The sequence below is a fragment of the Somniosus microcephalus genome, chromosome 4, assembly GCF_052327205.1.
Source record: "Somniosus microcephalus isolate GS21.2 chromosome 4, FLI_Smic_1.0, whole genome shotgun sequence".
In the NCBI taxonomy this organism is placed as follows: Eukaryota; Metazoa; Chordata; class Chondrichthyes; order Squaliformes; family Somniosidae; genus Somniosus; species Somniosus microcephalus.
Window position 1 is genome coordinate 207,522,024 of NC_140990.1, and position 26,148 is coordinate 207,548,171.

Sequence of the window (26,148 nt, forward strand, 5' to 3'; positions counted from 1 at the left end):
TCTCTCCCCCTACTCCTCTGGCACATTCTCCTCCTTTTTACCGCCTCACCTTGTTCCATTCCTCTCGCCTCTCCTTCAAAATCCTCATTGGCCACTTCTCCATCTCTCTTCCCCCAGCCTCACTCCAGGCTTTTCATCAAGATATCCTCCCTCAGCTTCTGCACTGAGTGACTCCTAATCCTCAGTGAATTCAACCTCAATATCAGCTCCTCTTGCCTTCTCTCCTCTGAATTTACTGCCCTCCTGTTCTTCCTGAACATTTCCTTTCATTTAAACACACCTACCCATATTCATGCCTTTCCCTTGACCTTGCCATTTCCTGTGACATTTCTACTCCCGTGGCCTTGATCACTGACAAATCCATCACCAACTATTTCCTTGTATCTCTCACCACCAACGTTCCGTTTAACACTCCAGGGGTCCCGCACAGCACTCCAGGGGTCCCGCACAGCTGGCTTGCCAGCTTTTAAATAGAAAAACCACGCATGTGCGGCATCTTGAATGGGCCGCACAACCCTCTAAATGGGCCGCTCGTCCCCAAAAAAAATGACAGGGAACCTTGCTCAACACCCACATTTCCTTGCCTCCTTCCAACTCTACTTCCTTCTGTGTCTGTCCTCTTACTCAAGCCATTTACAACTGCACTTTCAACCTCACAACTGCCTTTGGCCTACCATTCACTATGACACCTCTGCAGCTGTCGATTTGCCCAACTACTTCCTCACCTCTATCTTTGATGCCCTTGTCCCCAACAAAACCATTGCTCCCTCCCATCCGGATCATCCACCCAGATATGGCCCCCCATCTTTGTCCCCTCAAGTCCAAGGGGCGCAGAAATAAGCAAATCTGGTGTACAATTGGTTTAGTCATCCATTCTTCAGCTAGGGCTAGCTGGACCACATCAAGTGCTATCGGGCCTTACTCTCCTCTGCAATAAAAGACCACCACTCCAGGATCATCCGTAATAATCAGGCTGTAAATAGTGACCATAATATGACTGAATTTGACGTTGGCCTGTATTTTCCGATCGGAGGCTTCCTGCACACGGAGGCCTCTGATCTGGGAAAAAATCTAATCCCTTACCTGAGGGCCCCGGAGGTCCGGCCATTTCCGATCCTGGGCCTCTCCACGACGAAATGCGTAGGGCCCACATATCCCGGGGCGCATGCGGTTCGCAAGCGTCCATGGGATCACGTTGGCCATGGGGAACCAATGAAAGAAGGGAATCTCCCTTCATACTTTTGACAGGTCTCTCAGCTTAGACTTGTCAAAAGTATGAATGGAGATCATTCCAATAACACATCAAAACATTAAATACATTTTTTATCATGTTTTTAAAATTAGTTAAAATTACATTAAATTAAATATTTTAAACAAATTAAATTTTTTGAAGAAAAAAATTAGTTTTTTTACAGGGCTAAAAATAAACTTTTTTTAAAAGTATTTTTAAATTATAAATGAGTGGGGAAATTTTTTTTAAAACTTTTTTAAACTCTTATGCAGGCATAAGATTTTTAAGGGATTTCAGCGGGCGGAGGTTCTGCAGAAAGCGGAACTTTCCACCCGCAGAGGCCCGTCTCCAGGGCAGGCGCCCGATCTGTCACGAGGATTCATGACAGATCGGAAATGGCGGTTTTCAGCGCATGCGCTTCGCATGCCTGAAACCGACACTTGCGAGGTCCCTACGGGTGTGTACACAGCTCGTACACCCGTAGCGATCGGAAAATAGGTTTGAGAGGGAGAAGCAAGAGACCCAAACAAAGGTTTTTAATTTAATTAAGGCAAACTTCGAAAGGATGAGAAATTAATTGATTGCAGTAAACTGGACTGAGTTGTAAATGGGTAAATCGACAGGCAAACAGTGGATTGTATCTGGTACAATACAAAACCAGTGCATATCCCTAAAATGCAAAAGCTCCACTTGTGCAGTTAAGCAACCATGGTCAACAAATGGGGTAAGAGACAAATGCAAAGAAAAGTAGAAATTCTGCAGACTGGGAGAGCAATAAAGGGATGCAAAGGAAGTAATATGAGGTGCAAAAAGAGGGTATGAGCAAAAACTTGCAAGGGATATCAGGGCTAACAGTAAATTGTTTTATTAATATATTAAGAGAGAGTGTTAAGGGGCAATGTGGACCCATTAAAGACAGATACAGATGATATTATAATGGATAATAAGGAAATAGCAGACTTGTTAAATGAGTACTTTATATTGTTTTCGCAATAGAGGAAGAGGACAAAATACCAGCAATACAAGGGAACCTAAAAATAAGTCATGGGGTGGAAAAATGGAAATGGAAAATATAATGGGACTTCACATGGACAAATCTCCAGAACCTGATGGTTTCCACCCTGGGTTAATAAAAGAGGCAGGTGGGGAAATTTCAGATGCGTTCATCCTAAATTTCCAAAGCGCTCTAGATTTAGGAATTGTGTCTTTGGATTGGAAAATTGCCAATGTCAATCCATTAGTTAAGACAGGAAGGAGGGAGATACCAGGAAACTACAGACATGTCAGTTTTGGGGAAATAACTGGAATCTTTCATCAGGGACAGAGTGACTCAGCATTTTGAACATATTTGAGCTAATCAAAGAGAGCATGGATTTGTGAAGGGTAGGTCATATCTGACTAAACGAGTTGAATTTTCGAGGAGGTCACTAGCATGGTGAATAGGGGAGTGACTATGGATGTTGTCTATATGGACTTCCAGAAGGCATTTGATAAGGTTCCGCACAAGAGATTATTAGCAAAAACAAAAACGCACGAAATTGGAGGTAACCTTGTGACATGGGTCGGTAATTGGTTGGCAGGTAGGAGAGAGAGGCCAAGGATAAAGGGAATGTACTCTGATTTGCAGGATGTGACAATTGGTGTTCTCTAGGGATCTGTACTGAGGCCTCAGCTTTTCACCATATATATCAATCAGTTGGATGAAGGATTAGAAAGTTGTATATCCAAGTTTGCAGATGACACAAAGTTGGGAGGCACAGTAAGTTCCGTAAGTGGGAGCAGGAAGTTACAAAGGATATAGACAGATTAAATGAGTAGGAAAAACTGTGGCAGATGGAGTTCAATGTGGCAAAGTGTGAGTTGCTCCCCTTTGGAATCAAGAAAGACAAATTTGAATAATGGCAAAAGACTAGGATTTGTGAAGGAGCAAAGGGTATTGGGTATCCAAATACACAAATCACTAAAAGCTAGTGCACAGGTACAAAAAGTAATCAAAAAGGCTAATGGAATATTGGCCTTTATCTCAAAGGGGCTGGAATACAAAGGAGAGGAGATGATGCTTTGGCTGCATAGAGGCTTGGTCAGACCCATCTGGAGTACTGCATTCAGTTTTTGGCACCCCACCTCAGGAAAGATATATTGGCCTTGGAGGGGGTACAGCCTAGATTCACCAGAATGATACTGGGGCTTAAGGGTTTAAATTATGAGGACAGGATGCGTAAACTTAGTTTGTATTCCCTTGAGTTTAGAAGGTTGAGGGGTGATCTAATTGAAGTGTTTAAAATTATATTGTAGGAATGTCTAGTTCCTATCCAAAAGACTGAGGTCCACTCAGGCGATCAAATAAACGAAGTTTAATGAAAACTAACAGAGTTTAACGGATAACTACAGGAGAACATCGAATATAGGTCTAGTCAGTTCGGAGGCTCCACGAGAACTGCTTGGGCGGTCCTGTGGCTGACGTCATCGCGTTTACCCACACTATTAAAGTGATCGCGCTCTGTACATGTAAACAGTGAAAACAAAGATAGACTCAGGCTGTAGCTAACATATTATTAAAGGGAATTATATACAATTGATCGGAGTCCCTTAGTGGCTCCGCCACATGCGCCCCCCCCAGAATTGTCTTTAATAGCAAAAGTAAAACGGCGAGGAGGCCTGACAAGCCTGTCAGATCGACTTCTGTAGCCTTGAAGTGGAAGCTGATGGACGGCGGGTGAGCTGGCGGGCGGTTGCATTTGATCTGGCATGGTGACTTGGCGGTCGGCCACGTTTCGGCGGTTGTGCGATCTCAACTGGGCAGTCAAGGTCCAAGTGAGCCGGCTTCAACCGGTCAACCGAAATGTGGTCCGGTTTACCTCCGACATCGACCGAAAAGATTTGTCTCCCGGCTCTATCACGCGGAAAGGACCAGTGTAAGGGGGTTTGAGCGGGTCCCGATGAGCGTCGTGGCAGATAAACACATAGTCGGCGTTCTTCAGCTCAGCTGGGACGTGGGAGCTCTGCAAGCCGTGATGCGACGTAGGCACTGGAGCGAAACTTCTGGCTGCCTCCTGGTGTCTGATGAGCTGCTGGGATGCGGACCATGGCTCTGTTGGAGTTGGAAGGAAATCCCCTGGTACGCGTAGTGGCTGGCCATATACGAGCTCCGCCATGGACGATTGAAGATCTTCTTTAGGCGCCGTACGAAGACCCAAAAGGACCCATGGAAGCCTGTCCACCCAGCCCGCGCCTTGAAGGCTGGCTCGCAGTGCGGCCTTGAGCGACCTGTGGAATCGTTCGCACAGGCCGTTCGCCTGTGGATGGTAGGTAGTGGTGTGATGTAGCTTGACGCCGAGCCCCTGAGCCACAGCGTTCCAGAGCTCCGAAGAAAACTGCGGCCCACAATCAGACAAGATGTCCGCCGGTACCCCGAAATGGGCGACCCAAGAGGAGATGAATGCCCTGGCAACGTCTGCGGAAGTGGTGGATGACAAAGGAACCGCCTCCGGCCATCGAGTGGTGCGGTCCACCATTGTAAGAAGATGAGTAAACCCATGCAAAGGCGGAAGTGGCCCCACCAGGTCCACATGCATATGATCAAACCTACGTTCTGGAACAGCGAAAGGTGGCCAATGGAGCCTTGACGTGATGCTGCACCTTGGCCTTTTGGCAGACCACGCAGGTGTTGACCCAGTCGCGAACATCCATGTGCATGCCCCGCCACACGAATTTGGACAACATCAGCCGTTGCGAGTCCTTCATGCCAGGGTGCGACAACCAGTGTATGGCGTCAAAAACTTTTCGGCGCCAGGCGACCGGGACGATAGGGCAAGGATCTCCTACGGAGACGTCGCAGAGTAGCGTAGTGCCCGCGGCATGGAATTTGATGTCGGCCGCTTGGAGGCTAGAGGGGTTGGTTCTGTAAGATTGGACTTCCAGATCCGAGGCTTGATCCGCAGCCATGAGGGCATAGTCGATGCCGAGCTGGACTGCATGAACAGTCGCGCGGGAGAGGCAATCCACCACCAGGTTGTCTTTACCGGACACATGTTGAATGTCAGTGGTGAATTCTGAGAAACGTCAACTGACGTCGTTGCCAAGCTGACCACGGTTTGGCGGTCTTGGCCATAGCGAACGTTAGTGGCTTATGGTCCACAAAAGCCATGAACGGACGTCCCTTAAGCAAGAACCGGAAATGGCGGATGGCCAGAAAAAGGGCCAGCAACTCCCGGTCGAACGTGCTGTACTTCCGTTCGTTTCGCCATAGTTGACGGCTGAAAAACGCCAGCGGTTGCCACATCCCATGCACCCACTGTTCCTGCACTGCGCCGATGGCGTAGTCTGACGCGTCAGTGGTAAGGGCGATGGTGGCACCTGGCAGTGGGTGTGCCAGCATGGTTGCGTTGGCTAAAGTGCCTTTTGTGTCGACGAACGCCCGGTCCATGTCGACCGTCCAGCTAATCTAATCCTTGCCGGACTTGCCCTTGAGGGCCTCGTACAAGGGCTGCATGAGCAGAGTTGCATTAGGGACGAACCGGTGATAAAAATTTACCATCCCGAGGAACTCCTGCAGGGCCTTGACGGTCTGCGGGCGTGGAAACGAAGTAACTGCCTCCACCTTCGTTTGCAGGGGAATTGCGCCGTCCGATGTGATGCGATGGCCTAAGAAATCAATCTGCTGCAGGCCGAACTGGCACTTGGCTGGGTTGATGATCAAGCTGTGTTGACTGAGGCGTCTAAAGAGGGTGCACAAATGGCAGATGTGCTCCTCTTTATTTGGGCTGGCGATGAGGCTGTCGTCGAGGTAGACGAATAGAAACTTGAGTTCCCGAAGCACGGAGTCCATCAAGCGCTGGAAAGCCTGTGCAGCGTTCTTCGATCCAAACGGCATCCGCAGAAATTCAAACAGGCCGAATGGGGTGATGACTGCAGTTTTCGGGATGTCTTGCAGGTGTACGGGGACCTGGTGGTAGCCACGGACAAGGTCGACTTTTGAAATAATGGTATTTCCCGCCAAATGGGCTGAGAAATCCTGAATATGAGGGATCAGGTACCGATCAGGAGTAGTGGCGTCGTTCAGGCGTCGGTAGTCGCCGCAAGGCCGCCATCCGCCGCCAGGTTTCGGAACAATGTGGAGAGGCAAAGACCAGGGACTATTCGACCGGCAAATAATCCCTAGCCGCTCCATCATGTCGAACTCCGCTTTCGCAGCCGCGAGCTTGCCAGGTTCGAGGCGTCGGGCCCGTGCGTAGACCGGGGAGCCAGTAGTGGTGATGTGATGTTCGACACCATGTTTCGTGGCCGTGGAAGAGAAAGTGGGTCTGGTCAGGTCTGGGAAATCTCCGAGGAGGTGAGTGAAGTCATCTGGAGGTGGGAACGCGCAGGAGACAGTGCGCGCCACGGTGTTACTGCGGTGGCACGGGATGGAGTGAAAAGTGGCCGCATTGATCAACTGGCGGTGCCGTACATCCACCAGGAGGCCGTTGACGCACAAAAAATCGGCCCCGAGGATGGCTTGAGAGACTTTGGCCGTGATGAAATCCCAGTAAAACCGCTGGCCGCCGAAGCACACCTGGACCCGCCGGCTTCCGAAGGTCCGAATGGCCCCGCCATTAGCCGCCTGGAGGGAGAGGCCGTGCCCCTCGGCTTGTAGAACAAGATTTGACGCGGGTAGGATGCTACAGTGCGCTCCGGTGTCGCAGAGGAAACGTCGACCAGATAGGGAGTCGTTGATGAAGAGTAGTTTTCCCGAATTACTGATTTCCATCGCAGCCGCGGGGCGCTCATTATAACTGGTCCTCTTTCGACAGGGTGGCTGCTGTTTTTTTTTTTGAGTGGAAAAACTGCAGGGAGGGCGGCAGCATCTTGCTTTCGCACCAAAACGGGCATTGTAGAAGCACAACCCCGCAGGTTGAGGGGCTGGAGCAGCATCTGTGGGGGATGGGCGCCTCGTGACAGCGCAGTACTGCTGTGTCACCACGAAGATCTTGTCCGCATCGGCAGCCAGCTCTGCGCAGTCTGTGACTTCCGACCTGGCTAGGGCAGCCTGAACTTGCTCCGGTAGCTGGCTGAGGAATAGCTCCCTGAAGAGGAAGCATTCCGCTTCGGAGCCCAGGAGCGTGAGTATTTGGCTCATGAGCTCGGACGGCTTGGAGCCCCCGAGGCCGGGCATATTGAGCAGCCGGCGGGCGCGCTCCGACTTCGTGAGCCCGAAGACCTATAACAACCGCGCCTTTATCGTTTCATACTTGCGATCTTCTGGTGGATTACCAAGCAGGCTGACGATCCGCGAGGCTGTGGCGCTGTCGAGGGCGGAGACCACGTGATAGTAACGGGTCTGATCCGCAATGATGTTCCTGATTGCGAACTGGGCTTTAGCCTGGATGAACCACACGGCTAGCTGTTGCTCCCAGAACTGTGGTAGCTTCAAAGCAACGGCGTTCGTTTCCATGTTCAGTAACTTCTGCGAAAACTGTTCGCAAAAGTCGGGGTCACCAATGTAGGAATGTCTAGTTCCTATCCAAAAGACTGAGGTCCACTCAGGCGATCAAATAAACGAGGTTTAATGAAAACTAAGAGTTTAACGGATAACTACAGGAGAACATCGACTATAGGTCTAGTCAGTTCGGAGGCTCCACGAGGACTGCTTGGGCAGTCCCGTGGCTGACGTCATGACATCATCGCGTTTTTCCCACCGGTGGGGGATCACGTGATGAACGGCGTGACGTCAGCGTGTTTACCCGCGCTATTAAAGTGATCGTGCTCTGTACATGTAAACAGTGAAAACAAAGATACAGACTCAGGCTGTAGCTAACATATTAAAGGGAATTATATACAATTGATCGGAGTCCCTTAGTGGCTCCGCCACAATATATAGATATATTCCTCAGCAGGAGTGTCTGGAACAAGGGGGCACAATTTTAAATTACAACAAGGGTATTCAGAAGTGAAATCAGGAGGCACTTTTTCCACACACAAGGTATGGAAATCTAGAATGCTATCCCCAAAAAGGCTGTTGATGCTGGGTCAATTAAACATTTCAAGACTGAGATCGACAGATTTTTGTTGAGTAAAGTTATCAAGGGATTTGGATCAGATGTTGAGGTTCACATCAAACATGATCTAATTGAATGATGGAACAGGCTGGAGGGGCTGAATGGCCTACTCCTATTCCTATGGAGTGCCAAGATAACTTCTGGCTTCTTGTTTCCACTATCAACCATCTCCTTAAACCCCTCTCCCCTGCATCCTCCATCCTCAACCCCAACACCGGGTGGAAGAAGCTTATGGATTTCTTTGGCACAATGGTTGAGCCCATCTGTTCAGCTACCTCTGCTGCTTCCCTCCCTTCCCCTTGACCACCCAGCCCTCATGCCCTAGCACTGACCCACATCTCTCTAGTTTCTCTCTCACCTCCCCATATCCCTTCTCTGAGCTCATTCCATCCATGAGACCCACTCGTGCTCCCATGATCCCGTTCCCAGTAAACTGCTGACCACTCAACCTTCCTTCCTGACCATCATGCTAGCTAGCTGACATGCTTAAATGTCTCGTCCGGTACTTCCCCCTACTTTTATAAACTGCCATTACCATCCTCCTTCTCAAAAAACCCACCCTTGTTCCCACTGCCCTCGCAAATTACCATCCCATTCCCAATGCCCATCTTTCCTGCAACTCCATGTTTGAATCCCTGCAATCATGTTTCCACCTCTGCCACGGCAACTAAACTACCCTAACCAACGTCACAAATGACATCCTCTGCGACTGTGACCGTAGTGCATTATTTATCCTCATCCTATGCGTCCTCTCTGCAACCTTTGACACAGTGGACCACACCATCCTCATCCAACGCTTCTCCGTTGTCCAGCTCTGTGGGACTACCCTCTCTTGGCTCCACTCTTACCTATCCAATCATAGCCACAGCACCTCTAGCAATGGTCTTCTCTTTCCGCCTCCCCACACCATTACCGCTGAAGCTCCCTCCTCTTCCTCAGCTACATACTGGCCCATTGTGTTTGAGATTGAGTTGTAAGAGAAACTTTGAAAGAGCCACCTAGTAGCCAGAGCCTTCAACCATGTACAAATGTATGAAAAAGGACAGGAAAAGACCAGCTGATCCATCTAACCTGTCCCAATGTAATCACTGACAGCAAAATTGAATGGGAAATAGCAATTTACTATGGTAAATGTTGACAAAAAAGCATGACCAAAAATTGTGACAAAAGGAAGTAAGATTTGTGAACAGGAAGTGCATGCCCTATGCAATTTATACACACAGACAAATACATTCACTTTTGGTGCCTCCTCCGTCACAAGTTTGGAGAACATTTTCTGTCAGTCGTAAAAGATAAATATAATACAAGCACCATAAATAAAATTCAACTTGTATGGCACAAATATACCCAGTTTATATTCAGTGAAATGGTTGATGTAAAGGAAATTATCAAGTCACAGTTCATTTATGTCCTTGTGGGAAAGTAAGGCTGGTGCTGCTGTAGGCTGCCTGCCCTGGAAAGGTAACTACAGGTTTAGCCCAAACAATTAATCATAAAAAATGCATTTAAAATAGTCAGGTTGTGGCGGAGCCACCAGGGGGACTCTGATCTAATGTACATAATTATCTTTAACAAATTATTAGCTACAGAATGAATCTGTATCTTTGTTCCTATCATTGCATGTACATAGCGCGGTCCCTTTAAGAATGAGACCAAACACGATGACGTCATCACGTTGATCACGTGATCCTCCAGCGGCAGGAAAACGTCATGACGTCAGGCTAGGGAGCTGCCCTAGCCAGTCCTCGTGGAGCGCGACGGAACATGGAAGCGAACTCCGTGGCTTTGAAGCTCCCACAGTTTTGGGAACAACAGACGGCCACCTGGTTCGTCCAAGCAGAAGCACAATTCGATCTCCGAAACATCGTTGCGGATCAGACCCGTTACCTTTACGTGGTCTCCACACTCAACAGCTCCACGGCCTCACGGATCATCAGCCTGCTCGAAAACCCCCCAGTTGACAGCAAGTATAATACTCTTAAAGCGCGGCTAATACAGGTCTTCGGGCTCACAAAGGCGGAGCGTGCCCGCCGGCTACTCGCTTTGCCCGAGCTTGGCAATTCCAAGCCATCTGAGTTAATGAGCCAGATGCTCACGCTCCTTGGCTCAGAACCACAATGTTTCCTCTTTCGGGAGTTATTCCTGAGTCAACTACCCGAGCAGGTTCAGGCTGCCCTCGCCAGATCGGAAGCCACAGATTGCGCAGCACTTGCTGCAGCAGCAGATACGATTATTGCGGTCACGCAGCAATTCTGCGCTGCCATGAGGCACCCCTCCCCCGCGAACGCCGCCCCAACGCCTCCATCCCCCGGCTTGTGCTTTTACCACACCCGTTTCGGCGTGAAAGCCAGAGGCTGCCGCCCTCCCTGCAGTTTCGCGCCTAAAAAAACCCGACATCAACACCAGCAGCAACTCCAGAAAAGGACGACCGAGTCTGAGGGATGTTCCGCGGCCGCGAAGGCGATTGGAAATTCCGGGATGCTCCTCTACATTACAGATTCCCTCTTGGGCCGGTGCTTTTTATGCGACACCGGGGCGCAGTGTAGCATCCTTCCTGCCTCAGCACTCGATATTCAGTCTGGGAGGCACGGCCTCTCCCTCGAGGCAGCTAATGGCGGGGCCATTCGTACCTTTGGCAAACGGCGGGTCCAGGCGTGCTTCGGCGGGCAATGGTTTCAGTGGGAATTTATTCCAGCCAAGGTGTCGCAAGCCATCCTCGGTGCAGATTTCTTATGCGCCAACAGCTTCTTGGTGGATGTAAGAAATCGTCGATTGGTCAACGCGGCCACCTTCCACTCCATCTCTTGCTTCCGCAGTTCCGCAACGTCGCATACTGTCTCCTGCGCGTTGTCCTCGCCGGACGAGTTCACTCGCCTATTAGGTGAATTCCCGGAGCTGACCAAGCCCACTTTCTCCTCCTCGGCCACTAAGCATGGTGTCGAACACCACATTACTACGACTGGCTCTCCGGTTTACACGCGAGCTCGGCGCCTGGAACCCGGCAAGTTCGCGGCTGCGAAGGCAGAGTTTGCCACGATGGAACGGCTGGGGATTATTCGCCGGTCGAATAGTCCCTGGTCCTCGCCTCTCCACATCGTCCCGAAGCCCGGCGGTGGATGGCGGCCATGCGGGGACTACCAACGCCTTAATGACGCCACTACTCCCGATCGGTACCCGATCCTGCATATACAGGATTTCTCCGCCCATTTGGCGGGAAACTCAATCTTCTCCAAGGTCGACCTCGTCCGTGGCTACCACCAAGTTCCCGTACACCCGCAGGACGTCCAGAAAACGGCTGTCATCACTCCCTTTGGACTGTTCGAGTTTCTACAGATGCCATTTGGGCTCAAGAACGCTGCAGAGGCTTTTCAACGACTGATGGACTTGGTCCTGCGGGATCTTCCCTTTTTATTTGTCTACCTTGACGACATCCTGATAGCCAGCTCTACCAAAGAGGAACACGTCTGCCATCTCCGCACCCTCTTTCGGCGCCTCAGCCAACATGGCCTCATAATCAACCCGGCCAAGTGTCAGTTCGGCCTACAACAGATTGACTTCTTGGGCCACCGCATTACTTCGGAGGGCGCAATTCCGCTGCAGTCAAAGGTCGAAGCAATTACGGCATTCCCAAGGCCGCAGTCCACCAAGGCTCTTCAAGAATTCCTGGGCATGGTGAATTTCTACCACCGCTTTGTGCCCAAGGCAGCATGACTCATGCAGCCCCTCTACGAGGCCCTCAAAGGCGAGGCTGGAAAGGATACAATAGCCTGGACGGTCGAAATGGACAACGCTTTCGACAACACAAAAACCGCTCTAGCCAATGCAACTATGTTGGCGCACCCTCTGCCAGGTGCCACCATCGCCCTTACCACCGACGCTTCCGACTATGCCATAGGCGCTGTGCAGGAACAGTGGGTCAACGGGACGTGGCAACCACTGGCATTTTTCAGCCGCCAACTCCGGCACAACGTACGCAAATACAGCACTTTCGACCGGGAGTTGCTGGCGCTGTTCCTGGCTATCCGCCATTTCCGTTTTTTGTTAGAAGGACGTCCCTTCACTGCGTTTGTAGATCACAAACCACTGACCTTCGCCATGGCCAAGACCGCTGAACCGTGGTCGGCTCGACAGCAGCGACAGCTAACTTTCATTTCAGAATTCACGACAGACGTCCAACACATAGCTGGCAAGGACAACTTGGTAGCTGATTGCCTTTCTCGCGCGACCGTACGGGCGGTCCAGCTGGGCATCGATTATGCCCTCATGGCTACCGATCAGGCATCTGACCCTGAAACACGGGCGTATTGCACCAACACCTCTAGCCTCCAACCGGCCGATGTGCAATTCCACGCAGCAGGCACCTTGTTACTCTGCGATATCTCCATGGGAGATCCCCGCCCGATCGTTCCAGTCGCCTGGCGCCGCAAAGTTTTCAACGCCATACATGGGCTTTCACATCCTGGCGTGAAGGCATCTCAAAAATTAATGTTGGCTAAGTTCGTCTGGAGAGGAATGCGTAAGGATATCCGCGACTGGGCTAACACCTGCGTCGTCTGTCAAACGTCTAAGGTGCAACGTCACGTTAAGGCCCCATTGGCCACGTTTGCAGTACCAGAACGTCGATTCGACCATGTCAACGTGGACCTCATCGGGCCGCTTCCACCGTCGCAGGGGTTCACACACATCCTCACCACGGTCGATCGTACTACTAGATGGCCAGAGGCAGTTCCTCTGGCGTCTACTACGTCTGCTGATGTCGCCAGAGCATTCCTCTCCTCGTGGGTCGCACATTTCGGCGTTCCGGCGGACATTTCTTCAGACTGCGGTCCACAGTTCTCTTCCGAGCTCTGGAACGCTGTGGCCCAGGGTCTCGGCACCAAGCTTCACCGCACCACGGCCTATCACCCGCAAGCAAACTGTTTGTGCGAACGTTTCCACAGACCGTTAAAGGCATCGCTGAGGGCCAGCCTCCAAGGCGCCGGATGGGTGGATAAGCTTCCGTGGGTCATGTTGGGTCTCCGCATGGCACCCAAAGAGGACCTGCAATCGTCCGCCGCCACCACTCCGCGTACCGGGAGATTTCCTGCCGCTTCCAACTGAGCCGTGGTCCGCAGCCGACCAACTCAGCAGCCACCGGGAAACAGCCAGGGCTTTTGCGCCTATCCCAACTTCGCATCACAGCCTTCCATCTTCACACGTACCAGCGGAGCAAAAGAATGCTGAATTTGTATTCATTCATCATGATGCCCATAGGGATCCGCTCAAGGCCCTTACACAGGCCCTTTTCGCGTACTGGAGACAGGCGACAAGAGTTTCTCTGTAGACATCGGTGGTAAACCCGACCACATATCCATTGACCGTCTCAAACCGGCACACCTGGACATCGACCGGCCAGTAGAGACCGCACAGCCACCAATACGTGGTCGACCTCCCACTGCATCCACGCCAGACCGAAGGCTTCCATCTGCCAGCCCGCCCGCTGTTCAACAACGTCCACTCCAAGAATACAGGAGTCGCTCTGACAGGCTTGTCAGACCTCCTAGTCGATTGACTTTTACTGTTAAAGACAATTCTGGGGGGGCGCATGTGGTGGAGCCACCAGGGGGACTCTGATCTAATGTACATAATTATCTTTAACAAATTATTAGCTACAGAATGAATCTGTATCTTTGTTCATATCATTGCATGTACATAGCGCGGTCCCTTTAAGAATGAGACCAAATGCGATGATGTCATCACGTTGATCACGTGATCCTCCAGCGGCGGGAAAACGTGATGATGTCATGACGTCAGGCTGGGGAGCCGCCCTAGCCAGTCCTCGTGGAGCCAGCAAAGAGTACAGACCTGTAATGTAGTTCTCCTGTGTTTTTGTTTTAAACTCTGTTGATTAGTATTAAACATCGTTTGTTTGATAGACTGACTCGACATCAGTCCTTTAGTTAGGAATCTAGCTATTCCTACAAGGTATTATTTATTTTCAAGAAAAATATACGTGCCGTGGCTCTACAGTGCATGCATGTGCACAGTATAAACATTTCTGTTAGAGGTCCAAAATCATTTCTGCCTAGTACAATAAATTCATGTAAATGGGGCAGCAACATTGACTGTGCTTTATATGTGATAGTACAGTACACATGCATAATTATATGCTGACAAATACAGGCTAAATATAGGCTGACAAATCAGTGACAACAGTTTACAAAAAAACTTTCATGAACCATTTATATTTAGAAGTCTTTTTCATGACTGAAAAAATAGTTGTAACAATATTCTGTATATATCTTGGGTGAATGCTATTAGCATACACCTGAAGCTTCTGGATGATTCACAATAGTGAATTTCATTTTTTTTATATTCAATTGCAACAAATTATCAAAACATTGGATAAACAAATTGTTACTTACAGTTGCATAATAAAAATATATTTGAAATAAATGTAATAATTTGTTTACATTTTTACTTGTATTATGTAATACATAAGGAGGAATGCAGTGTACTGAGTAATTTAATAGTTTAATCATGCAAATTGTAGAGATTCCAACTATTAGAAGGATGCAGAAGTTATTCATCTATGTTCCACTTACAAGATGTTCGTGAGTCACTTATGACTTTGCCAGTTATTAATTATGTAACTTTCACTCATTCTACTTTGCCTCGTTGTGTATCTTGTCTGTCACATCATCAGGTTTGTTGCCAGTTTGACTCAGAGAGCAGCACTCTCCCCTCTTAGTCAGACGATTGTGGCTTCAAGCCTCACTCCAGGATTTAATCTGGGCTGTAGTACTGAGGGAGTGTACTGCATTGTCGAAGGTGCTTTTTTCAGAACATTAAACTGAGGCCCCGTCTGCCTGTTCTGATGGTTTAGGTGGATGATAAACAATTATTTGAAGAAGAGTAGGGAATTCTTCCAGTGTCCTGGCTAACATTGCTCCCTTAACTAATACTACCAGAAACTGATCTCATTATTTACGTGAACTCATGTGCACAAAATGCCTGCCACATTTGCCTATATTACAACAGTTGCAATTCCAAGTAATTCATTCCATATAAAGCATTTTGAGCCATTTATCAGATATGATGAGGTACTACTATATGAATACATATCTTTCCTTCGTTCCTAAAAAGTCCTATGCTCCTCTTAGTGACCAATTCTTAAAACTTCACATATAGCAATACTTCAGCAGCTGTAGACTGGGGAATTTCCCTTTGCCTGGTGGCACAAACACGTTTCAGAAGCACAGTAGAAGTTTCATTCTTTTTTGGCACGTTATGTGTTTGTGTCATTTTGAGTACCAGAGCTACTTTTACCACTCTACATTACTAAAGCTGATTACTGCAGAGGCTGTTGCACTGATTTTGATAGTCACCTTGACCTGCCATATTAAGTTGATCTCATCTGCAATGACCAGTGTCCGTTGTCCTCCCCATAGGGGTGGAAACTTGATATTTTGTTTTATGAAGTTTTGCTGACATAACATGCAGATTGGGATGTCCTGAGGAGGTGAAAGGCTGTATATAAATACAAGTTCATTAATTTGTTCTATATAGTTACTTTTTTGTAATTCTGTACCTCAGTGATCACCTCCACCTCACAATCCTTGAAATTGCTCTTTTTGTAGTCTTCCTAGTTGGGATAAAAGTAGATGCAGATAATCAAATGTTCCGTGAGCATGATGGTTCCTGAACTGCAGGGACAGAAGAAACATCTTCCTTGAGAGCAACCGAGCTGGGATTATTAGTCTGAAGTGGGGAAGGAAAAACATTCTGAAGTTTTGCTTGAGTACCTTTTTTTTTTAGAAATCTCCTGAGGGGGACGTAAATAAATGAGGTAGAATCCATGATAAGGTATGTGAAGGGGGGGGGGGGTGGGCCTGATGAGCCAAATCAGCCTGTTCTGATTCCATTCTTTTTTGAGGATGAAAATTGGAAGGAGAGTCATCTTATGTGCTTTTGCAAACATTTGAGCATCATTGGAAGTCTAGCAATAGGTTTGCAGTCTGCCTCCGAATCACAGGATAGAATCATAGAACCTTACAGCACAGAAGGAGGCTATTCGCCCCGTCGTGTCTGTGCTGGCACAGAAAGAGACTATTCGGTCCGTCATGCCTGTGCCTGCTCTTTGAAAGAGCTGTCCAATTTAGCCCCATAAACCTGCAAATTAGTCGTCACCAAGTACATGTCCATTTGCCTTTTGAAAGTTCCTGTGGAATCTGATTCCATCACCCTTTCAGGTAGTGCATTCCAGATCTTAACAACCCTCCTAATTTCCCTTCTAGTTCTTTTGCCAATTATTTTATATTTATGACCTCTGGTTACCAACCCACTTGCCAGAGGAAACCGTTTCTCCCTACTTGCTCTATCAAAACCCCTCATAATTTTGAATAGCCCTATTAGGTCTCCCCTTAACCTACTCTGCTCTAAGGCGAACAATTCCAGCTTCTCCTGATCTTTCCACATAACTGAAATTCCTCATCCCTGATATTATCCTGGTAAAACCTCCTCTGTATCTTCTCCAAGGTCTTGACATCCTTCTTAAAGTGTGGTGCTCAGAATTGCACAATACTCTAGCTGAGGCCTAACCAGTGATTTGTGAAGGTTTAGTATGACGTCCTTGTTTTTGTATTCAGTGCACCTATTTACAAAGCTGAGTATGCATGTGCATTAACTGCCTTATCAACTTGTCCTGCCAGCTTCAGATATTTGTGAATATGCACCCTCAGGTCCCTCTGTTCTTGCACCCCCTCAAAAAGTACCATTTAGATTATACTGCCTCTCACACACAGAATCACACACAGAAACCCCACAGTGCAGATAGAGGCCATTTCGGCCCATCAAGCCTGCACCGACACATATCCCACCCGATCCCCGTAACCTGTATGTTGTTTCTCCAGCACAACCAGCCTTCTCAGCCATGGATGGTTAAACAAAAACTTGGAAAGTAATAAGTTCGTTTTGTACATATTATTCAGTTTTACGGTGTATAATTTAGAAAGAATAGCGGTATTACCGTGTTATGATTTAAAAACCAAGCTAATTAGGTCTAATTAGCTTACTTCATTACCATATTCATTTTAGCATAATAAATGTACTGTCCCAAGTACCTTGGAGAAAGGAATTATGCTTTTTTGAGTTACAGGAGAAAGTCTATTTACTAATTACCCAGTTTGCATAATTAAATTGCCTAATTAGCATAAAATATATAATGCTACTCCAATGAACATAACAAGTTATCTTTCTAATTTCATTAAGACAGAAGTCAGTGGAGATTATTGAGTTATTGTGAAAGTTTATGCTACTATTGTCACTTCTTTCACCCATTCTGATACTTTGTCCTATTTGCAAAGAAATAAGTGTACAGAGTGTCTTGAATGCTATAAAGCAAATTTAGTATCCAGAGTTAAACTCTACAACTACTTGGTGTGATTTTGCACTTGTATTGTGAGCAATTTGTACTGCAGCTGAAACATGCATATTACACTAAAGGTTTGGTTATGTTTACAACTTAAGACTGGTGTGGGAAGGAGGGGGTTCCATTTCAATGGACACTGGCACCACTACTGGGACAGGAAGGAGCCGTACCGCTGGGACGAGCTCAACCTGAACTGGAGTGGGACCAGTGTCCTAGCGGAAAGGATAAATAGGGCTGTCGATAGGACTTTAAGCTAGTACGATCTGGTGAAAATAACGTAAGTCTGAAGATAAAAGAAATAGGAGATGAGAGTAAAGGTCAGACTAAGGTAAGGAACAAGATAGCATAAACCGTCAGGGAACAAATACAGTTATAAAATGAAAGGACTGTTAAAAATAAAGTAAAAGGAACAACCATTAAAGACAAATTAAATTGCCTGTACAGCAATATACATCGCATCCAAAATAAAATGGAGGAACTGGAGGTAACATGGCTACATAAAGAACAGGACTGGCAACTAAATATTGAAGGTTTTAAAAACATAATCAGAAAGGATAGGGAAGGGGGTGCATAGCTGTACTAATTAGAGATAACATAATGGCAGTAGAAAAAAGGGACATAACTAACTGAAGGATAGAAACAGAATCCATATGGATTGAAATAAAAGATAAGGGATCGATCATGTTAATAGGGGTACACTACAGACCACCTAATAGTGGAAAGGAGGTGGAGGAAGAAATATATTAGCAAATAGGTGAAATGAGTAAAGGACACAGAATAATAATCATGAGAGATTTTAGCTACCCCCAAATAAATTGCCAAGAAGAGGTAGTGAAAGGGGTGTGGGAATGGAGTTTTTACAATGTGTGCTGGACTCCTTTTTTCCCCAGTATGTAAAAAGCCCAACAAGCGGGGGGAGCACTGCTAGATCTAGTAATGGGGAATGAACCAGACTATATAAGAGAAGTAAGAGTAGAGGAAAATCTAGGCAATAGCGATCACAACACAACCGGTTTAAGATAAAGATTGAAAAGCACATAAGTAAGACAAAGACCAAAGTAATAAATTGGGAAAAGCTGGTTTCAGGCTGATGAGAATGGAACTAGGGAAATAAACTGAAAAAAGTTACTGACAAACAAAGAAATAGAACAGTAGTGGGAAACATTTAAAACTGTGATAATAGAGTTCAGGAGAAATATATTCCACTAATAAGCAAGAACAGACTGGCCAATAATGACACACCATGGATGAATAAAGAAATAAGAGCAAAATTGAGAGTAAAGAAAAAGGCATACACCAAGGATATAGACAACAAAGAAGAGAATGACAAAAGGGAATATGGAAAAGTTAGGGAAGTAGTCAAAAAAATAATTAGGAAAGCCATGAGAAACTACAAAATTAAATCAAAAAACATAAAAAGAAATAGTAAAGTATTCTACAGACATATAAATAACAAAAGAAAAATCATGATGGGGATAGGGCCGTTAAGGGAAACACACGATCAATTCACATGTAACAACAGCGAAGTGGCAGAAATATTAAATAATTACTTTGCCTCTGTATTTACCAGGGAGACTAACATGGTGGGCATCCTCTCCTTTGTTGTCTATATACTTAATGGGCATGACATTAGAAGAAGAGATCAAAAAAGATATAAAGATATTTAAGAAAGAAAAGGGGGAAATAATTGATAAACTAATCAAATTTAGAGAGGATAAAAGCCCTGGTCCAGGTGGATTGCATCCACGCATATTAAAAGAAGTTACGGAAGAGATAGCAGAGGCACTGTTACATACATAAAGACATTCATTAGAAAAGGGAATAGTGCCAGAGGACTGGCGGACAGCAAATGTGATTCCTATATTTAAAAAGGGAGATGCAACAAGTCCAGGGAACTATAGACCAATTAGCTTAACGTCAGTAGTAGGAAAGATAATGGAATCCTTACTCAAAGATGTAATAGAAAAACATCTAGAAACTGAAAATATAAAGAATAGTCAGCATGTATTTCAAAAGAGAAGGTCATGCTTGACAAGCCTTATTGAATTGTTTGAAGATAGTAAAAAGGGTAGATGAGGGTAATGCAATAGATGTAATAGATTTGGATTTTGAAAAGGCCTCCGATAAGGTATCACATAGTAGATTCATGACTAAAGTCAGAACATGTGGAGCTGGGGACAAGTAGCAGAATGGATATAGAAACAGAAAATTCTGGAAATACTCAGCAGGTCAGGCAGCATCTGTGGAGAGAGAAACAGAGTTAACATATCAGGTTGATGACCTTTCAGCAGAATGGATAGCATACTGGCTAGAAAACAGAGAGTAGGGGTTAAAGGTAGTTAATCAAACTTGGAAAAGGTGGAAAGTAGTGTTCCACAAGCATCGATGCTGGGACCACTTGTTCACAATTTACATAATAAATTTGGACTCCGGGAATTTTTATTTTTATTCATGGGATGTGGGCATTGCTGGCAAGGCCAGCATTTATTGCCCATCCCTAGTTGCCCTTGAGAAGGTGGTGGTGAGCCGCTGCCTTGAACCACTGCAGTCCGTGTGGTGAAGGCACTCCCACAGTGCTGTTAGGGAGGGAGTTCCAGGATTTTGACTTCCAAGTCAGGGTGATGTGTGACTTGGAGGGGAACTTGGAGGTGGTGGTGTTCCCACGCATCTGCTGCCCTTGTCCTTCTAGGTGGTAGAGGTCGCAGGTTTGGGAGGTGCTGCCGAAGAAGCCTTGGTGAGTTGCTGCAGTGCATCTTGTAGATGGTACACACTGTAGCCACATTACGACGGTGGTGGAGGGAGTGAATGTTTAAGGGGATGGATGGGGTGCCAATCAAGTGGGCTGCTTTGTCTTGGATGGTGTTGAGCTTCTTGAGTGTTGTTGGAGCTGCACTCATCCAGGCCAGTGGACAGTATTCCATCACCAGGTAAATCGTGCTTGACTAATCTACTGGAATTTTTTGAGGATGTAACTGGTAAAATAGATAAGGGAGAACCAGTGGATGTGGTGTATTTGGACTTTCAGAAGGCTTTTGATAAGGTCCCGCATAAGAGATTAGTGTGTAAAGTTAAGGCACATGGGATTGGGGGCAAGGTATTGACTTGGATAGAGAACTGGTTGGCAGACAGAAAGCAAAGAGTTGGAATAAACAGGTCTTTTTCCGAGTGGCAGGCAGTGACTAGTGGGGTACCGCAGGGATCGGTTGTTGGACCCCAGCTATTCACAATATATATTAATGATCTAGACAAGGGAACTAGATGTAATATCTCCAAATTTGCAGACGACACAAAGCTGGGTGGGCATGTGTGCTGTGAGGAGGATGCTGAGAAACTCCAGGATGATTTGGACAGGTTGGGTGATTGGGCAAAAGCATGGCAGATGCAATATAACGTGGATAAATGTGAGGTTATCCACTTTGGTGGCAAAAACAGGAAGGCAGATTATTATCTGAATGGCAATAGATTGGGAGAAGGAGAAGTGCAACGAGACCTGGGTATCCTTGTGCACCAGTTGCTGAAGGTAAGCATGCAGGTGCAGCAGGCGGTTAAGAAGGCAAATGGTATTTTGGCCTTCGTAGCGAGAGGGTTTGAGTACAGGAACAAGGATGTCTTGCTGCAGTTGTACAGGGCCTTGGTGAGACCACATCTGGAGTATTGTGTGCAGATTTGGTCGCCTTATCTGAAGAAGGATGTTCTTGCCATGGAAGGAGTTCAGCGAAGATTCACCAGGCTGATACCTGGGATGGCAGGAATGACTTATGAGGAGAGATTGGGACGATTGGGCTTGTACTCACTGGAGTTTAGAAGAATGAGAGGGGATCTCATTGAAACTTATAAAATTCTGACAGGACTGGACAGACTAGATGCAGGAAGGATGTTCCCAATGGTCGGGGAGTCCAGAACCAGGGGTCACAGTCTAAGGATACGGGGTAGGCCATTTAGGACAGAAATGAGGAATTTCTTCACCCAGAGAGTGGTGAACCTGTGGAATTCTCTACCACAGAAGGCAGTAGAAGCCAATTCATTAAATATATTCAAGAAGGAGTTGGATATATTTCTTAAGGCTAAAGGGATCCAGGGGTATGGGGAGAAAGCAGGGACCGGGTACTGAAATTGGATGATCAGCCATGATCGCATTGAATGGCGGAGCAGGCTCGAGGGGCCAAATGGCCTACTCCTGCTCCTATCTTCTATGTTTCTATCACACTCCTGACTTGTGCCTTGTAGATGGTGGAAAGGCTTTAGGGAGTCAGGAGGTGAGACACTCGTCGCCGAATATCCAGCCTCTGACCTGCTCTTCTTGCCACAGTATTTATGTGGCTGGTCCAGTTAAGTTTCTGGTCAATGGTGACCCCCCCAGGATATTGGTGGAAGATTCGGCGATGGTAATGCCATTGAATGTCATGGGGCAGTGATTAGACGATCACTTGTTGGAGATAGTCATTGCCTGGCACTTGTGTGGCGTGAATGTTACCTGCCACTTGTCAGCCCAAGCCTGAATGTCATCCAGGTCTTGCTGTATGTGGGCATGGGCTGCTTCAATATCTGAGGAGTTGCGAATGGCACTGAACACTGTGCAGTCATCAGTGACTTTTGACTTTATGATGGAGGGAAGTTCATTGATGTAGCAGCTGAAGATGGTTGGGCCTAGGACACTGCCCTGAGGAACTCCTGCTGTGATGATTGACCTCCAACCATCACAACCATCTTTCTTTGTGCTAGGTATGACTCCAGCCAGTGGAGAGTCCCCCCCCCTCCCGCCAATTCCCATTGACTTCATGCCACACTCGGTCAAATGCTGCCTTGATGTCAAGGGCAGTCACTCTCGCCTCACCTCTGGAATTCAGCTCTTTTGTCGATGTTTGGACCAAGGCTGTAATGAGGTCGGGAGCCGAGTGGTCCTGGCGGAACACAAACTGGGCATCAGTGAGTAGGTTATTGGTGAGTAAGTGCCGCTTGATAGCACTGTTGATGACTCCTTCCATTACTTTGCTGATGATTGAGAGTAGACTGATGGGGCAATAATTGGCTGGGTTGGATTTGTCCTACTTTTTGTGGACAGGACATACCTGGGCAGTTTTCCACATTGTCGGATAGATGCCAGTGTTATAGCTGTATTGGAAGTACTATATCAAAATTTGTGGTTGACACCAATTTGGAGGAATAGTTAATACAGAGGAGGACTGCAACAAAATAGAGGAAGACCTTAGTAAACTTGCAGAATGGGCATGAAAGTGGCAAATGAACTTCAATATAGATAAGTGCGAGGTAATACATTTTGGTAAGAAGAATAAGGAGACGCATATTACTTGGAAAATAAGTGTCTGAATGGGGTAGAGGAGCAGAGGGATCTGGGAGTACAGGTACACAAATCACTAAAAGTAGTGACGCAGGTTAGTAAGGCTATAAAAAAGCAAACAAAGCACTGGGGTCACTTCTAGAGGAATAGAAATGAAAAGCAAAGCAGTTGTGTTAAACTTGTATCGAACCTTGGTTAGACCACACTTGGAGTGCTGTGAACAGTTCTGGTCTCCATATTATAAAAAGGATACAGAGGCACTGGAGAAGGTGCAAAAAATACTTACTAGGATGATACCAGAACTAAGAGGTTTTACCTATCAGGAAAGATTGAACAGGCTGGGGCTCTTTTCTCTAGAAAAGAAAAGAATGAGGGGTGACCTGATGGAGGTCTTTAAGATTATGAAAGGGTTTGATAAGATAGACGTAGAGAAGATGTTTCCACTGTAGCGGCGGGGTTTGGGGGGTGTGGGTAGAGAGATCAGAACTAGCAGCCATAAATATCAGATAGTCACTAATAAATTCAATAGGGAATGCAGGAGAAACTTCTTTACCCAGAGAGTGGTTAGAAGGTGGAACTTGTTACCACAAGGCGCAGTTGAGGTGACTAGTACAGATGCATTTAAGGGAGAGTTAGATAAGCGCATGAGGGAAAAGGGAATAGGAATTAGAGAAAGGATATGTTGATAGGGTTAGATGAGGAAGGGTGGGAGGAGGCTTGTGTGTAGCATAAACAATGGCATGGACCGGTTGGGCCGAATGGCCTGTTTCTGTGCTGTAACTACTATGTAACAACTTGCATCTAAGCCATCTTAAGTGTTTACTATGAGTTACATTCAAATACTTCGTTGTCCAGCTTTTCTTTTAACAACATAAAGTAGGAAATGTAAGGAAAATATTGCATAAGTACCTCTGAAAAGTTATAAATGCTGTGCGCTCATCAGCATTGTTTTTAATCTTTAATTGCATTTATTTTCAATGGCTGTGTTCACTGCATATGGTTATAATAATGATCAAAGAGCTGAATATCTTCTATGACTCAGTGAGCACTGGGGATGAAGTCTCTTTAGCCGGAGGTGGTTCATAACACAATAATATTTTTTATATATATATATATATGCGTGTATATATATATTATATTATATTATATATATGCAATACATGCTTGTCATCAGAACTTCATATTTATGAGTACTTTTTATTTTACAGATTACGTCTGTGCCTGGTACACATCCACTTCTAGTGTTTGTGAATCTCAAAAGTGGTGGAAGGCAAGGGGAAAGGTAAATGAGAAAAATATTTTACTAGACAAAAAGAGGCCCTGGTGAAACATATTTTTGTTTGTTGTTCATAATATCTAGCAACTCATGAAGTGTTGCATATAGGGAAATCCCTTTGACATAATAAAACTGTCTATTTCCATGGACAGATTTTCTCCATCCACTTTGCAGCTGAACAGAATAATGTTGCTGTGAAAATTAATATGCACTTTTAGTGAAAATCTTCAACTTTTGAAATATAAACAACACAATAGGTCTCAGAATAGTAGAAAATGGTAACTTCTCTTACTGCACACTTACAAAATCTTACTACAGTTATTAAAAGCAGTAATTCCAGTTTAGCTACAGGAAACTGTCTCAAAATAATTTTCGATGACTACATAATGGCTCAGATTTTGCGATAAAATTAACAGTGGGGCTATCAGCACTCACCATTATTAGAGTAAATCAGACAGCAACTTCCAGTGACCACACGTGCAGTTAAACAAGCGTTCTACTCGGAGCTCCGACACGGCAAGAGAGCCCCAGGTGGGCAGAGGAAACGCTTCAAGGACACCCTCAATGCCTCCCTGAAAAAGTGCAACATCGCCACCGACACCTGGGAATCTCTGGCCCAAGACCGCACAAAGTGGAGGAGAAGTATCCGGGAAGGTGCTGAATACCTCAAGTCTCTTCGCTGGGAGCAAGTAGAAGCCCAGCGCAAGGAACGCACATCAACCCAAGCACCCCACCCACCCGCCCCTTCAACCACTGTCTGCCCCACCTGTGACAGAGACTGTAGGTCCCGCATTGGACTCATCAGTCACCTGAGAACTCACTTTTAATGTGGAAGCAAGTCATCCTCGGTTCCGAGGGACTGCCTAAGAAAAGAAGTTAAATGTGAAAATCAGGAAGGTGCTGTCTGAGTTGTCCTGCTCCTCCAGAAGCTTTGCTCTAAGAGTAGCTTGCCGAGAGACTCGGCATGCAAATGCATGGAACGGTGTGAAGTTGCTGTACTTACGTCATAGATACACACTCCAGAAATAGTTCGGATTTGTCCATTCCAGTCTGAGTGAATTCTTAACACCGTGATAAGTCCTAATTACTGCCAAACAACCTCTCTGGCACTGAAAATTTACTTTTACAAATGTGGAATCTCATTCCTTCAAATTTTAAGAATTGTTGGAGATTTTAAAAAATGTTAATTTTTTTCACTCTTTCTGTTTCTTTTATCTCTGTCTTAAACACATCTTTCTTTCTCTCTTATTTTGCTTTCTGTACATGATTTGGCATTGAATTAAATATTCTAACTGCTACTTCATGGTTTAGGGCACGATTTTCCTATCAATGCGGCTTGGGGGCGGGACAACTGTCTTCTGGGTTCCAGTCCTGCCCCCCAACGACATCTGACGTGGTTTTGTGTCAATTGGCCTTGTTAAACCCGCCCTGCGGGCTTGCCAGCCAATTAATAAGAAGCCGTTGTCAGATGACGGCAGTTGATGTGTCATCTGCCGGTTTTCTTAAAGGGGCCATGTACAATTTTGTTTGACAGCTGATTTTTCAGTGTTTGACAGCATTGAGGTACTGCAAACATTGACAATCACTGTACAAAGGTGAGCCCTTGCATCCACGCTCTCCAGTGACTCCCTCCTTAGGCTAGTACAGATGGCAGCTGCAGGTGAGGTTACAGAAGCGATCTATCACTGGTGAGAGACTACACACAAAATCCAAAACTTGTCACCTACAGAAAAGTGTAAATGCATTAAAAATGATTTTCCCAACATTTTCTTACCTCTGAGACTCACCAGTGTCCCATTGGATCCTTCACACCACTTCTGCAGCTGTCATCAATGCAGCAACATTACAGTAGACCCACAGCATGCCATACTTACCTGGCGTGGTGTCCAGATGTCG

At 46.4% G+C, this 26,148-nt stretch overlaps 1 protein-coding gene across 5 annotated transcripts in view; it reads left to right on the forward strand.

Annotated features, from left to right (window-relative positions):
- The window catches only part of LOC147120179 (diacylglycerol kinase beta-like), a 752,216-nt gene that overhangs the window by 435,103 nt on the left and 290,965 nt on the right, over window positions 1–26,148 (forward strand). For all 5 annotated transcript variants that reach the window (XM_085985737.1, XM_085985736.1, XM_085985741.1 and 2 more), the window contains one exon: window positions 24,185–24,258. In XM_085985737.1, the coding sequence (XP_085841863.1) occupies window positions 24,185–24,258 (74 nt within the window). The remainder of the gene's footprint in view (window positions 1–24,184; window positions 24,259–26,148) is intronic.